Genomic DNA, 16,294 nt, shown 5'->3' with positions numbered 1-16,294 from the left:
CAAATAAAACCCGCAGAGGTGATCAAATACCACCAAAAGAAAGCTCTATTTGTGGGGAAAAAAGGACGCCAATTTTGTTTGGGAGCCACGTCGCACGACCGCGCAATTGTCAGTTAAAGCGACGCAGTGCCGAATCGCAAAAAGGGGCAAGGTCCTTAACCTGCATAATGGTCCGGGTCTTAAGTGGTTAAGGTCTCCTCTGTATAGCACTGGGTGCCTGGATGTCCAAACTGCCAAGCCCAAGTCATGTGATATGATGGCAGGAGACGACCATGTGTAAACCTCCCCCAAGTGTCTTGCAGCATAACATTTTCAATACAGCAAGCAAACTAAGTGGCAAGAAAGGGAGGGTGGTCAACACTTTTTCACTTAAAAAAAAAATCACATAAAGTCATCTCTTCCTAGGGGCTTGGTTGGTACACTCAAAATTAGTTAGGACTGCAGTACACTGGGGTGCCGGGATGTGGCCTCTGTAGCTCACGCATATATTTGGAAATGTGTGCAAACTAGACCTTGTTTTTAATGTGAACTGTTAGGACAATTCGGGTTGTTTCAGGCTCGCAATTTTTTACACATTTTGGTTTTTGTTTTGTGGTCAATACAAATGTTTTTTGCAGCTCTACTATACTTGAGTTTGGCACAATGCTCCAAAGTACTAGTAATGTATTTGATCCCATACTGTGCCAAATACCCATGGCTTTTATTTTCAGTGGGCTCAATTGTTGCTAGGAGGATCTACTGTTGAGGGAGGTCAATTAATACTGGCTGCTAAGAGATCTGTTGTTTTTCTTGTTATTAACAAAATTCCATAGCCACATGGTTTAGCTGTTAAAAGCAGGTCTGCCAAAATATATATATATATATATATTTTAAAGTCAGCAGCTGACTTTTAAAATCAGTTAACTTACCTGTCCAGCGCGCCCGTGATGTCAGCACCCGAAGCCGAGCAGTCGCTCGGGTGCTGCCGCCGCCACCACCATTTTCGAAAGGCAATCAGAAGTGAAGCCGCACACTCGAGACTCGCGCTGCGCAATGCCACTGGTCCCTGCTGTCTTCTGGGACCAGTGTATCTCCCATGAGACAGCAAGGGGGGTGCCGGACATGGCGTAGACTCCCACAGATAATGCTGGGTCTATGCCTGGAAGTGGGTGAAAATACCTGTCTTAGACAAGTATCTGCACCCCCCGCCCCCCTGAAAGGTGCCAAATGTGACACCGGAGGTTCAATTTTTGTGTGGACCTCCACAGTAAGTGGGCTTAGCACTATATGACCCTATAGTGTGATCAAACCCCCATATTTTTGAATATGTTTAGGTCTTTTTAACTAGCCTTGCAGGATAAATGTCATTTTTTGCATGTGTGCGCTATAATCTGTTGTGTTGTGACCTCCGCTTTAAGACTCAAGAACCAGGTTTTAGGACAGGAAGGTCTGTCCCACTACCATTTTCCACTGTATGTACATAAAACATTTTGGGAGGCATGTCCATTTCAATACTGGCATCTTGTACTTGATATACATTTTGAACCTTCGATCGTCTCTGTACAGCCTGAATGTGCCACAAGCCTTCAAACTTTGAGTCCAGCAACAAAAGCAGAACCTCCAACCCCATCATTTCTGAAATTCATCTTGCTTCAAATCCAGCTAAATCAACATTTATTCAATAAATAGCACTTTAAGTTGTAAGCATCATTACTTCATAGAGGAAATTTTATTATTAAATGAACATGTCAGTGTTCTATAAAAGATTGTCACCTCAAGCTATGACAGCCAATAAAGCGCCATCAGAATATCCGCTCCGGGGTTGTCTATATAAACATGCAAGCTGGGATGATAAGCAGGGGACGACTGTAAACTTTTGGGCCAAGTTAAAAGGCTGGTATTCCCAAACCACATGGCTTATTCTGATACACCTTTCAAATCATCCAGCATGGACTTCCAATGTGGTTCTTTGCAGCTCTGAGATGTCATGTGACTGAATGCCAAGAAAGTTGGAGCTGGAAGACTTTCTATTGTCTGGTGCAGTGATCACAGGACTTGAACACTCAACGGCTGTCAGTCAAAGCTGACGTTTCATATAAATTGGTAAGATCAGCGAGCTGTTGAAAACTTGCCTATGTTCCGTGAGCTGTAGATATTTTAGTGGTTACTCGAGATCTAAAACTTTTTGCCAGGGGTAGACCAAAGTAGTGCAGGAGTCTTTTCTAAAGTCTAAGCAACTTGTGTCGGATCAGTTAAGACGGAGCTCATTAGGGAAATATTTAATTTGACATGTCCACTTGTGCTCTCAAAAGTTAAATCCCATGTCGCACCAGTGTGAACGGGGCCTTAAAGTGAACCCATGAGGATGAAAATAAGTGAGCTACCCATGTGGTCTTGTCTTGATCAATGCAATAGCTGAAGCTATACATCTTGATCCCGGCTGTATTTTTTTTTTTGATTCACGGACCTGGAATAAGTTGCTCAGCCTTTCCTGGCTGCAATGTGTTCAAGGTCACTAGGCATGTGGGGGGGCTGGGGGTCACTTGGGTAACATTTTTTGGTTAGCCTGGAACTGATATGGAGGGGAAGGTGTATACCATGTTTAAACACATACTCTGCCTGCAAGTATACATTGAGAGAAAACAAATACTATAGAAATCAAACATCCACACAGGGTGTGATTTAAGAGCACTTTATTGTTCTTTAAGGCTACTTTAAAACATACAAAAAAAAAAAAAAAAAGATGGCCTGCCAAACTTTTTTTTTCCTCCTTTCCGTTTCCAGACAATACAAGGCCACAACAGAATGCTATATTACAGATTTACAAACATGGAAATGTAGAAAAATGTCCCATGATTTGTTCCATGGAAAACCAGACTTTAACATTTTTGTCCATCACTGGTATCAAGAACACTTTGATCTTAAAACCTGGAATTGTATGCCTCGATTCCCACCAGATCTAGTGGATGAAAGTCGAGATTTAAAGAGCACCTGTTGAGCATAAAAAGTTGCTAGACTCTGGGTGACGACAAGCATAGGTGCCACTACTTTCTAAAGAACCATTTGGGCATACAAATTGGCTGCTCCTTGAGTGCATTTATGCAACAGGTACATGATAACTCTCATTGTTCATTTAATGGAGACGTACAAAGGTCAAAAAAATAAAATAAAAAAGTGTTCGTCTTTCCTGGCCAAAGCCAAACCAAAGGTTGCACCCAAAAAAAAAAAAAAAAAAAAAAAAAAAAAAAACACTTCCCATTTTCAAAGTACACAAAAATAGCCACCTCCCATTACAAAATGGGTTTTAGTTAATATTGTATTAGCCATGTATCTTATTTTACACTAGTACAGCTTCAATAGTCTGATGTATCCTGCTAAATATAAACACAAGAGTCCATTTTCATACATCTGAACCAGTGACATTACACAATAAGTCATTGACAGTTAGCAACACACCAACTGGCATAACAGACAATCCATAGAAATGTGTGCATGTCCATGCCATGAATTAGGAGTTAAAAAATAAAAACACAAGAAAATTGTCGAGTGCTTGTCTTTATTTAAGTGTGGTTTGGCCACCTGTGCTGTATACAAGGCACCTATCTCAGATAGGGCAGCAGAGTCATGTAAGTTAAGAAGACTGCTCTTGTATAAGATAGATAGATAGGATATATATATATAAAACACACAAATATGAGATTGTTTTAATGAGTCACATTTACTGTACAGCTGCAGTGATCAGATTGCCTTTTTCACCCAGGATCGCTACAAAAAGACCACCACAAGGAGTCCGATGTCCATATGGACATCGATTCTGTACTACTTTAACCATATTGTATCTTTACACAAGTCCAGGATAACAAACAGCAATGTGTCCACGTCTATGTTTCAGATCCCTGCAACACTCGGCAGACTCAGCAATGACATGCTAGTGGCTATCCAATATTAATGCAGCGTTACAATAGTATACAAGTGTACCTGCACATCACTGTATTACAGACACATCTAAACAAAAAAAAGATCAACTTTTTTACTCCAAACAACCAGAAAAAAAAAAACACAGATCTGTGATTACATTTAAAGAAAGGGCAAATTAAATAGCTACATATCATTAACAAATTAATCGTTTTCCAAAAAAAAAATACCTACAAATTTATTTTCTGTACATTCTTTACGCACAGCGTAACGATGGTCTTAAAGTTACCTATATAAAAAAAGTGTTCATTTAAAAGTTGTTGTTTTTTTGGTGATTTTTTAAATATTTTTTTCTGTCTACACTGAATGGCAAACACTTAAGCATTGACTACCCAGTAACATAGTAGTGAAATGTCTTGAGTTGAGGACAGTATAGAATATATATGCCCCCCACCTTGTGACGGCGTTGTCCGTATAATTGGCTGGAGCACAGCTGGAGTGTGAGGGGTGGGGCCACATGTGCTTAGGGGCCTCCCATAAAAATAAATCACTCCTGCATTTTGAACGTTAACCAGTTATATGCTTGTAAATAACACATACACGCACTTGTATGTATATATTAAAAAAAAAAAAAAGAAAGAAGTCTTTACATTTTCACTGGGAGGCTGGAATGTATATAGATGTTACACAAGGGGGAGAAAAGCCAAGGCAAAAGTTATACAGAAAAATCAGCTCAGGAGCGATTTTATATCTACCAGGAAAAAAATAAACTTATGCTTGTGGTAGGTTCCTGACAAAAAGGAATGTACAAATTTGTCGCCAGTTTACTTGAAACTCATTCCGCAGTTTTGAGAAGAAAAAAAAAAAACTTTTATAATGGGGTAGGAAATAGGGGGTGCGACTAGTCCTAAAGCTAACCCGTCAGACTGTTTTGCTATCACACTAGTGACTATACACAAGAACGCAAAGCAACTATAGCAAATCGCTTACCAAACACATAGCATCCTGTACCACGCATTATCAGAACTCAATTATCAATTCACCAAGGCCTGTCCTGAGGCTCTAGCTGGTTACCGCTAAATGTGAACACCAAATAAAATATTACAATGAGTACAACTGTACCAGCAGTAAGTATGTCAGAAGACTATACCGTTAAAAAATAAACTACATCTGAAGAGGATAATAAGTATTCTGATTGTTACTTGTCTCAGTATTAATAGTTACCAGCTATTACATTTTCAAAAAACATGCACTTAACGCACTATTATCTTTTCTGACCTCGACACACGCAAACTGCAGTGATGGCAGACTACCAGTGGGTACCTTCTCTGTCATTTTTGCTATCCAATTGCAAGAGAGACATACCTTGATGACCTACTATATTTTATAGACTTCTAGGAAGCCCTCTGGTCACTTTTCCCAGAATAAAAATGCACTAGATTGCTGTAGATAAACTGATCAAATAGTGAAAAAGAGGCCTCCCCCCCTACGGTATCCGAAATGGGTGGGCATGGCCAAAAGCTCACATTGGAAAATATTGCCGAATTCCCAAGGGATACGAGAAACCACGGTGCGCCTCAGCCCATCTGCATCAAATTACCGAAATACTCACTTAGGCTGTCCTTTTTAAAAGGTAGGATCACCCAATCGCTTTCTGAGAATAATCACCGAGATGTCTCAATGTGGCCGCTAAATCTTAAAGAACTGATCGCAACTGGACTAGATATTGGCACACAAAAAAGCTGCCGTAGTGCAACGGCAAAAAGGTACTTAACTCATAAGCAGTCTGCCCTCTAAATTTTAGCTTCTCACAAGAAATCTTGATCCTCTCTCAATAGTGCAAATCAGACATGACATGACAATTCTTTTCAAGTAAATACATACAATACAATTACTCAATGAAAAAAAAAAAAAAAAAAGAAAGAATAGTTAAAATACACAGAGCTTTCTAGTTCTAGAAGCTGGTAAGCTGACAGCACTTGGGTCAACCAACTGATAACGCAATGTGAATGGGTTTTTGTGGTGGGTCAGTCAGTGGGCAGCAGGCTTGCATTAGAGGTTTCTTTGGTAACAGAGGCAGGAAGTTAGGATGCTACATTAGAAAACAATAGTTCCTGCTATAACATGATAGAGGCATCCACTTTGTGCCAAGCAAATATACAAGTAAGAAAAACAAAAATGAAAACTCTCCTTCCCCTGACACTAATGGTTATCATTTTGAAAGCCCAGTGAAAGTAGCTGCTCCTGATTTTGCAGACATTCTCTTTACGATAGTACAGACGGGGAGTGATTATGATTGACCATGTGAGAGGAAGGAGAGGACTGGCCCCTTCGAGAGGCAGATTCAGGGCTGCTGGACACCCCATCCTTGGCGGCTTTGATCTGGAGCCAGGTGTCCCCCAGCGCCTTGGCGAAATGATCATCCACGGAACCGGTGATGGACACAGAGTTGGCAACCGGCTCTGGTTCTTTGTAGTTCTTGCCGAGGCTTCTGCGGAAGTGTTCTTCTACCACAGGGTCGCAAGCAGTTGTAGCTAGGTGGACAAAAGGAAAAACAGGGATTAGATATATACTCAGTATATTGCTCATCACACAGCAAGTAATACAGATCAATATTTGGATAAAGCAACACTATGGATATGAATATGGCAGCTTACCCTCATTCTTAATCTACATGGGTGACGTGTGCTCTATACAATGGAGAACATTTTATAGGGAACACTGGATTCACTGCATGGCCTTACAATGGATCATGGTTTGGCACGGCCATAACCACTATAGAAGACAAAAAAGGATTGCACCACAGATCATTGCAACTGTGTGAACACCTGTGCAAAAAAGTCACCCATGTAGCTTAGGCCAGGGCTCAACATTTCAAGTTCTGAGCTACTAGCCAGGCCTTAAGGGTCACTCGTCAGCAATTGCCCCACCCAACCCCTACCCTGCCTCCAATTCTGCCCATAAACACACCCTCAAATTATCTCATGAAATTACACTTAATTATTTTTGTAACTTAATTCTGCATAAAACATTTAACAACGTGATCTGTGCCCAGAAAGTGTGGAGGATGAGGAGAGTGGCCATCCAGATCACATAGCAAGAATTGCCCACTGTAACAGCTTTCATTTGAATTGCTGTGCACTCACCAACACATAGTCCTGCCTCCTTGCCCGGCTACTTTGATGTCACATTTCGGCATTGGACCGGTGTGCTGTCCATCAAACTAGTCGGCCAGGAGGCCGGACTATATGCGATGACGAGTGGACAGCAAATCAAATGAAAGTGGTTACAGTGGGCAATCCCCGCTCTGATCCGGCCAGCCGCTCTCCTTTCTCCACTCTTCCTCTGGGCGAACGGATTCCATTCAACCCCACCTGTCCCGCCATTCCCCCCGAGGCATACTACGCTCGCCAGCCATAATTTTCCACTTGCCAAATGCAAGTGGAAATTTTGAGGGCTGGCTTAGGTCTTATTCTTACTGAAGGCCAATGACACTGAAGACACTTTATGATAGAGGTAACAGATACAATAACAGAAAAAATAAAAAGAAGAAAAGTGCAACTTGCAGTGTTATAGCTCTGGGAAAGAAACAAATTCCAAAGTCCAAATATATAATCTCGCGCTCTGAATTTAGTCTGTAAACCACAGCAATTACAGTTGTTTTAGGATTACCATCAGACAATGCACTTGATAGAAATAGGATTCACTTACTGTTTGACGGTCGCCTGTAGTTTGCAGGCATGGCTGACACACAACCACTATGTGTGATGGGGCAGTGAGAAAGGTTGCAGTTTCGGTTGCTTGCCGGTGCACAGGTGATCACCGATGGCCGGTTCTAAAGTGATAATAAGCCAGGGTTACTATACAGTAATACACCCAAAATTATTTTACTGTAGAATAAAAAATGGTTACTCCTTTTGTTGTGTAAAGGGCGCACAAAATATTTCAATATGAATGTAATGCTTACGATTTCTGCTTCTACAGTGCGTCAACAATAGTATGAGCATGTAAGCTTATCGGACTGCCTTGATTTTATTTTAACAGGGTACTCTGCAGATCTGCTTCATGCCAAGTTGTCTGCAAGTGTCGTCTCCTAAAAAACGTTTCCATGGTGCAACTCACAGACCTCTTCCTTGAGAAGGGTTTTAAAGTTCAGTAAGGCAGCCACAGAGCTTTTGATTTTTTTCCTCTCGACAGCTGTCCTGCACCCGTTTTAGGAAAACATTTAGCTGGTAAGAAGAATAACCTGAATTTGCTACTACAGCCTCACACACTGCCATTGTCGAGTGTAGGGGAACATGTGACATCAATTGGCACCAAAGCAGCCATTAGCCAAGCCAGGCATAATTACGGTCACGTTTGAAGGGGGGGTTTAAAGATGTGCATATCCCTGGGTAACTTCAACAGTCTTCGCAAGTTAAAACTTGCAGAGGATTGCGTGGGTTCTGGCAGAAGTGAAATGCAAGGAAGGACAGTAAAGGATAGTTAGAATGCCTTCTAAAGAGGAAATCCATTACATTTGGGGTAGTAGGAATCTCTTAAAATGAACACACAATTTGCCCATACTAGACAGTGTCTGCTGACCCAAGATAATTTAACGAGACCCTTTTAAAATGTGCTTCGATCAGGGCTTTACAAATTTGCACTGAATTAGGAGCCAGTTTTTTTTTTTTTTGCAAAGCTTGGGTTGGCAGCGTCTGGGGCAAGGCAAGCAATTTTCGCCCATCAACTTGCAGCAGAGTGGTCAGGCAATAACCGAGACTTAAAGTGGAGGTTCACCGGTAAATTGCTATTTTTACCCTTAGATGGATGCTCATTTAGTCTAGGGGAATCGGCTAGTTGTTTTAAAATCCGAGCAGTACTTACCGTTGTAGAGGGCGATCTTCTCCGCCACTTCCGGGTATGGGTCTTCGGGACTGGGCATTCCTTCTTGATTGACAGTCTTCCGACTGGCTTCCGACGGTCGCATCCATCGCGTCACGATTTTCCGAAAGGCTTCCGTCGGTGCGCAGGCGCAGTATAGAGCCGCACCGACGTTCGGCTTCTTTCGGCTACTCGTGACGCGATGGATGCGACCGTCGGAAGCCTTTCGGAAGACTGTCAATCAAGAAGGAACGCCCAGTGCCGAAGACCCATACCCGGAAGTGGCGGAGAAGATCGCCCTCTACAACGGTAAGTACTGCTCGGATTTTAAAACTAGCCGATTCCCTTAGACTAAATGAGCATCCATCTAAGGGTAAAAAAACATTTATGGGTGAACTCCCGCTTTAACACCAGGTTATAGGCTGGCCAGAAAGGACAATAAAAACCTGTTCTAGGGGGAAACTCATTATGCCGATTACCCTCAGCAACTTTTACAAAAGGGGATGGCAGCAGTGAGGAGGCCGTTTTGTGCAACATCCGCTGCTGCGCATCTCCATACACTTGAAACATCCGTACACAGCCCTGGAAGCTGTGTAGAAGCATTATCTTGAAAAAAAAAAAAAAAATTATCTTGGCAAGGACTACTGGCCATTATTAGCTTGGTCATGTGACAATGCTGTCTCACATGACCACACGAAGCAATGGCCAGGAGCCCTTGCCACGATAATGCTTGTACACAGCTTCCAGTGCTGTGTACGGATGTTTGGAGTGTACAGAGATGCACACCATCGACCGTGGCTGGCACATGATTTTACACAATACAGATAAGTACACAGGGTACGGCAGCAGTGTGGAGGGTCTTAACAGTGACTGGTGCCAACAGTGAATGGGCTGACAAAAGCCAAGGTGCCAGGATGCAATTACTAGGCGCCATGGCAACCTGGTGCCTTGGATTTGTTGGATGGCCTTTACATGCTTAGACTGAACTCATGCCCGATGGCCATTTTATGCCTGCAGCCAGCTAGACATGCTATGATCCGAGAACCGCACTGCCTGCGTTAGTACTTCGGATAATCTCAATGTTCTTATGACTGAAAAGTTATTAATTCAGAAAAAAAAAACAGGACTGTTTGCTTTGCTTAACAGTACAAGCTAAAAATAGAACCATAATCCCTAAAAAATCTAATTCATTTCACTGAGCACCTTCCTTATAAGAGAGGAATAAAAAACATTCAGTACAACATATCAGACACAAGACAGCGCCAGAAATGGAGAAACCACTTAAGGTCATGGATTACGCCTTATCCACCCAAGATTTTTAATGAAACAGATATATGGAGGGCAGATTAAAAAGGAACATTTTCCAAAATCTGTGCCAAAAAATACATTACAGTGGGGGGGACGGACGGACATGGACATTACAGTGGGGGGGGGGGGGTTGAGATGTGGACATTACAGTGGGGACTATATACAGTGGTGATCCGAAAAATGATCCAATCCGTGGCTCTGATACGAGGAACGATCTGAACCGTGAGTTTTTTGATCCGTTGCACCCCTAATTATAATGGAAGATAAATGGTCTCTCTTCTGGCCAATATAGCATTTCTTGCTGAATGTTACCTGAGCGACCTTCTTACCTGCTGTCGTTCCACAGGGTTCATAGTGGGCGTTATCCCCATGTTCCGGGACAGATCACTGTTTTTGGTGAGGGCGAGAGGTTGATCCATACTAATACTTGGAATCGAGCTGTACAGGTGATTTGCATGTAACCCCATTGTCGGAGCAGCTGCTCGTTCTATCGGGCTGCGACTTCGGTCTCGCAGATCTTTTCTGAAATCCCCATTAAGACTCTTCGATCTAGATAGGATTAAAAAAAAAACTTGAATTACACAAAAAAAAAAAACTCATGTGCGATCTACAAATAACTTTCAATACTTTATTAGCCCTAAGTTTTTATCTTTATTTAATTCCCATCATCTATGTTAAAAGGGCAATGTCACTTTTGTTAACAAACCAAACATTTCCCTCTGGGTGTTCAAAGTACATTGCAAGTATTTAAAATAAAGAAAAATAAAAAACCTGTTTCAGATTCCTACTTTTTTTATTCAGAAGAAATCCATGAAATCCCTGTGGCTGGTTTCACATATATGCCAATTGGATGCGTTAAACCACAACCGATTCGCATGACACATGAATGTGACTGGCTCTCAAAAGAGCCAGTTCACACATGTCTGGGGTGGCCACGGTGCAGTTTCAAAAAGTCCTGTGCGTTTGGGTCCGGTTCAGGTGCAAATTCAGGCAACATTTGCACCTGAACTGGTGAATAGAAATGCACCAGACCCAGACTGCAAATCACAGCTGTGAATAGGTGAACACGGCCTGTGTGTTTGACTGTCCATGTGGGAAAGTGAATTTAATGGGAGTGGTTTCATAATTCTCAGAGGCTGCACCTGCAGGGCTCTAATGAGGAAAACGGGATTTCCTGCTGGAGTATCTCACCAAAAGTTACATCTTTGTTGCAGGGGATGCCGGATATCAGATTTGTATCTTAGTGCTGCATTTTGGGGAAATCTGTGAGCCAATCACACAAGCAGGAAAGGTTTATGGGGTGTGTTCTGTACACAGAATGTATACAGAACACCTCTAGGTAGCCATATTTCATTTTACAGAAAAAAAAGAAAAAAAACAGAGCTGCAGATTGAAAAGAAAAGGTAATTTTTAACATTCAATTACAATATGACTTGTGTTGCAGTTGTACATGAGAAATATATATCTTTTTTTCTCAGAAAATAGGTGCAGGAACTCAACCCAACCCCGTTCAAATTTCACAAACAGTAGGAGGGTCTTAAAATGGGCATTAAATACCAGGATTGCATTACAGAGTGCAGAAATTGAAAAACGCATCTCATTTAAAGTCCCAAACCATATATATATATATATATATATATATATATATATATATATATATATATATATATATATATATATATATATATACACACACACATACATACTATATATATATATATATACACACACATATACACACACACACACACACACCTCAAAAGAATCTTGAATGTCTTTATATACAGGTTCATAAAAGTTCATGACAGGTTTAACATGAGCAGTGAAAGCAAATTTATTTTATAAAAGCCTCTTGTATTTCCAAAGTCGCCCACTGTGTCTAGCGGCTGCTATGCCAATGGCTGGTGAAAGGCCCAGCAAGGGGTTATTGTGTATAATAGTAAATTAAGAGCGCAACGATAATTGTTTCCCATCTCAGGATTGACACAATTTGTTTCCATAGATGAGGGCAGTGCACATAATAAACCATAAATCTAGATTGTTGTCATCACGTGCCAACGACTCATCATACAGCAATGAGGCAAATGTCTGATAGAAACCATAGGGAAAGAATGTATTGGTGTTACCATAGCAACCCTGTCCACAGTCTCACCTTTATCATCTTGCTGGAGACAATTTCCTCTACCCTTGACGCTGTAAGCCCTATGGTATATATTGGCATGATATAATAAATAGGCAATACTGGTTTGACCCGACTACAGGTGATCAGATCTCTTTATTCCCACCATCAACTACATTACTGAAATGAGGACACAAGGCTGGCCCTTCCACTTTAAGGCCCTTTCCTCCTCGGCGCGGCCCTGTTCCCTGCCCTGCTGTCTCACGCTGTAAATGAACTGCAGATGAGAATATGAAACTGCCATCTGGGATAAAAAGAATATAGGATAAGGGGATGAAATTAAAGAGTTTTCCTTTTAATACTAACCTCACTTTAATCATTGCCAAAGAGCACGAAGACAGCTCAGCATCCTCCCACCAGAGAGCCGAGGGCCTCACAAACTTGGCAGGCTCTCCGCTCCGCACATAACGGGCTGGCAGGCCCCATGTCAAATTAAAAGTCCTCTCTGATACTGCATTATATGACATCAAACGTGAAGGAGAGAGTCGAGGAAAGAGAATGCCGAGTCCAGGCAAATAGTGAGGTACTCCAATACTAACTTTACAGTATTATCTTCGTGTGTGTGTGAAAAAAAAAAAAAAACGTAAAAAACAGCTCAAGTTCCAACCAAGGCCAAGAAACTGTCACCGATTGTGACGAAGGACAGGAGATTTTATCCACAAATAGCAGCAGACTTTGCAAATCTCGACTGTCATGGACAAATCTCATGTCAACTGATTTCCACAATTTGCAGTCATTGACTACACCGGATTCTAAATAGTGCAAGTCAATTTCCCATAAATCTGCACACAAAAAAAATCGAAACATACAGTACTGTGCAAAAGTATTAGGCAGATGAAAAATGCTGCAACTTAAGGAGGCTTACAGAAAGAGAAGTGTTCATTTTTAACAAAATGGAGTCGGTTCACATAGCAGCGACACGACTTCGGGGGCGACTCTGCAAGTCATCCTGAGGACGACTTCAGAGGCGATTTTGCAAAACAACTTCTGCATAGAAGTCAATGCAGGTCGCCCCGAGCCGCCCCCGAAGTAGTACAGGAACCTTTTTTCTAAGTCGGAGCTACTTGCGTCGCTCCTATTAGAACTGTTCCATAGCATTAAATGGGACGCGACACGTCAGGCGGCTGAGCCGCCTGTCGTGTCGCCCCAGTGTGAACCGGGTCTTAATGAACAGAAGAGAAGCCCAAATAAAATCACCCACATGACCACCCTTTGGCTTCAAAACGGCACCAATTCTTCTAGGTACTCTTGCACACAATTTTTGAAGGAACTCAGCAGGAAGGTTGTTCATCTTGGAGAACCAACTTCAGATTTTCTGTGGATGTAGGTTGCCTCAACTCCTCCCGTCTTCATACCACTCCAGGGAGACTAGATGAGATCAGGACTCTGGGGACCAGACCATCACTTCCAGGACTCCTTGTTCTTTACACCAACGATAGTTCTTAATGACATTGGCTGTATGTTTGGGGTTGTTGTCCCGCTACAGAATAAATTTGGGGCCAGACACACGCCTCCCTGATGGTATGGCATGATGGATAAGCATCTGCCGGTATTTCTCAACATTGAGGACACCATTGATCCTGACCATTCATTGTACTGCTCTCTCCAGTACTTTGTGAACAAATTGCCTCCTTGTACAGGCAAATATTTAAAATTTTGACTCCGTCGAGAGCACCAGCTGTAACAAATATTAAAAACACCAGGTTGGGTACCGTAGGATCAGGAGTGCTGGACCAATGAGTTGGTCAGCACTAATAGGCATGCCGACTCACCGATTTAGGTGGTGCCTATCCCGTCAACTCCTGAACACTGAGGATTATGAAGATACGAAGTGGGGAAGATATCACGAGGAGTTCAACAGGGAGGAGGGAAATAAGGCAAACAGCAGTCTTACCTATAACTATGAACTTTATTATAGCTCAAAATTGGACAGATACAGTAATGCGGACTGCACCCCAAATGCTAGGTTATTGTGCATAGTTGAGCCGCTTAGCCTTGTTCCATGGTAGAATTGCAGCCAAAATACCATACTTCCAAGACAACTTCTGGCCAGACTTCTCCAGACAGTAGATGGCTGTACCTCAGCCCCACTGATTTATGCCAGTTCTGTGCTGATGGCACTGCTGGACATCTTCTGATGTCAAACGGAAGCAAGCATGACATGCCTTTCATATGCTACATTAGGTATCCTTGGCTGATCACTACATCTATGGTCCTCAACGTTGCCCAATCAATGGCATCCTTAATGCTTTGAAATGCAGGCATTTATCCATCATGCCATACTATCAGGAAGGAGTGCGATTGTCCCCAAATTTATTGTGTGGCAGGACAACGACCCCCAAACTCCATGCAGCCAATGTGATTAAAGCAGTGTTCCACCCAGAAATGGAACTTCCGCTAATCCGGTTCCCCCCCCCCCCCACTCCGGTGTCACATTTCAGGGGGAGCAGATACTTGTATAATCCAGGTATTTGCTCCCATTCCCGGGCATAGATAGCCACAGTATCCGCGGCTATCTACACAATGTCTGCCCCCCCCATCTTCTGGGAGACGCACAGGTCCCAGAAGATAGCAGGGACCAGTGAGATCACGCAGCACGATTCACACATGCGCAGTAAAGAACCAGGATGTGAAGCCGCAAGGCTTCACTTCCTGATCCCCTTACCTGAAGATGGTGGCACGCCTCCACCCGAGGGACAGACAGGCAAGAACATCGCAGGCGTCCTGAACAGGTAAGTGTCCATATTGCAGTATTGGTAGCTGCCGACTTTAAAAAAAATATTTTGGCGGAACTCCACTTTAAGAACCATCTTCTGCGTAAAGAACAAGGATCTCTGGAGGTGATGTTTCAGCTCCCCCCCCAGAGCCCTGATCTCATCAAATCTGTCTGGGATTACATGAGGATACAGAAGGATTTGAGGCATTCTATATCCACAGAGGATCTGTGGTAAGTTCTCCAAGAGGTCTAAAATAATGACAATTGCAAAATATGACATAATTCTAACATAGGTCCCAAATATGAAGACTCAAGACTAGCGTAAACTACACTACCTAAACAGTCAATAGGCAAGGCTTTGAAAGCCATTACAGCTCATCAATATAGAGTTACCAGTGAATAGTGGCCTAGATTATTGCTCTCACTCACCGTGCACAATTTTGGGGAATCTGGGTGGTGCAATCTTTGTTTTTGTGTGGGTGTACGTTTGCTCTGGGTTCGTACGTGTGCGTACACATGGAGATGGAGGGGGGGGGGGGGGGGGGAGGGATGTTAAAATAAATAAAGATTTCAATTTTCTGAGCTTTTTTTTCTTAACTCCAATTATAAAGTGGGTTGGGGTGGCACCTTCTACATGTATATGTGAATCACTTCTACAAGAGAGATGGCAACCAAGAGAAACAAAAATCATCAAGGAGGTCATATCCTCTGTTAGCTGTATTTATTTTATCTATTGTATCCGATACTCCATCCATACTCAAGTATGTATCAGAGGACGAGCGGGCAGTGAAGCGCTCCGGCTTCACTGCCCGGTTCCCCACGGTGCATGCGCAAGTCGCACTATGCCTGCCGATAGGCTCCCGCTGTGTACTGAGAGCCGAGTGTTCCCAGAACACAATGAGGGGGGGGGGGGGGGGGGTCTGGAGGCGACGTCATGCCTGCAGTCAGGAATCTGCACCCCCCTCCCCCCGAAAAGGTGTCAAATGTGACACCGGAGGGGGGGAGGGTTCCGATCAGCGGGAGTTCCACTTTAGGGTGGAGCTCAGCTTTAAGACCCCTTTCACACTGAGGCGTTATAACGCTAAAAATAGCGTCTGCAAAAGCGCCCTGAAAGAGCCGCTTTTTTGACGCCAGAGTGAAAGTCCAGAGGGCTTTCACACTGGAGCGGTGCGCTGGCAGGACGTTAAAACCGTTCTGCAAGCTGCATCTTTGAAATAAATGGGACCACGGCCATACTGCAGTGGCGCTTTGCGGGCGATTTTAACCCTTTTTCGACCGCTAGCGGGGGTGAAAAGCGCCCCGCTAATGGCCGAATACCTCCGCAAAAAAATGGC

At 42.9% G+C, this 16,294-nt stretch overlaps 1 protein-coding gene across 2 annotated transcripts in view; it reads right to left on the bottom strand.

Moving 5' to 3' along the window:
- Positions 1-3,514: 3,514 nt before the first annotated feature.
- The window catches only part of VGLL4 (vestigial like family member 4), a 176,710-nt gene continuing 163,930 nt past the window's right edge, over positions 3,515-16,294 (bottom strand). For both annotated transcript variants that reach the window (XM_040359329.1, XM_040359328.1), the window contains 3 exons: positions 10,395-10,614; positions 7,606-7,729; positions 3,515-6,428 (listed from right to left, as the gene is read on the bottom strand). In XM_040359329.1, the coding sequence (XP_040215263.1) occupies positions 6,160-6,428; positions 7,606-7,729; positions 10,395-10,614 (613 nt within the window). In that variant the 3' untranslated portion in view covers positions 3,515-6,159. The remainder of the gene's footprint in view (positions 6,429-7,605; positions 7,730-10,394; positions 10,615-16,294) is intronic.

The sequence above is a fragment of the Rana temporaria genome, chromosome 7, assembly GCF_905171775.1.
Source record: "Rana temporaria chromosome 7, aRanTem1.1, whole genome shotgun sequence".
NCBI classification, from domain to species: domain Eukaryota; kingdom Metazoa; phylum Chordata; class Amphibia; order Anura; family Ranidae; genus Rana; species Rana temporaria.
Note: the sequence above shows the minus strand (reverse complement) of the source record. Positions and strands in the feature narration are given on the sequence as shown.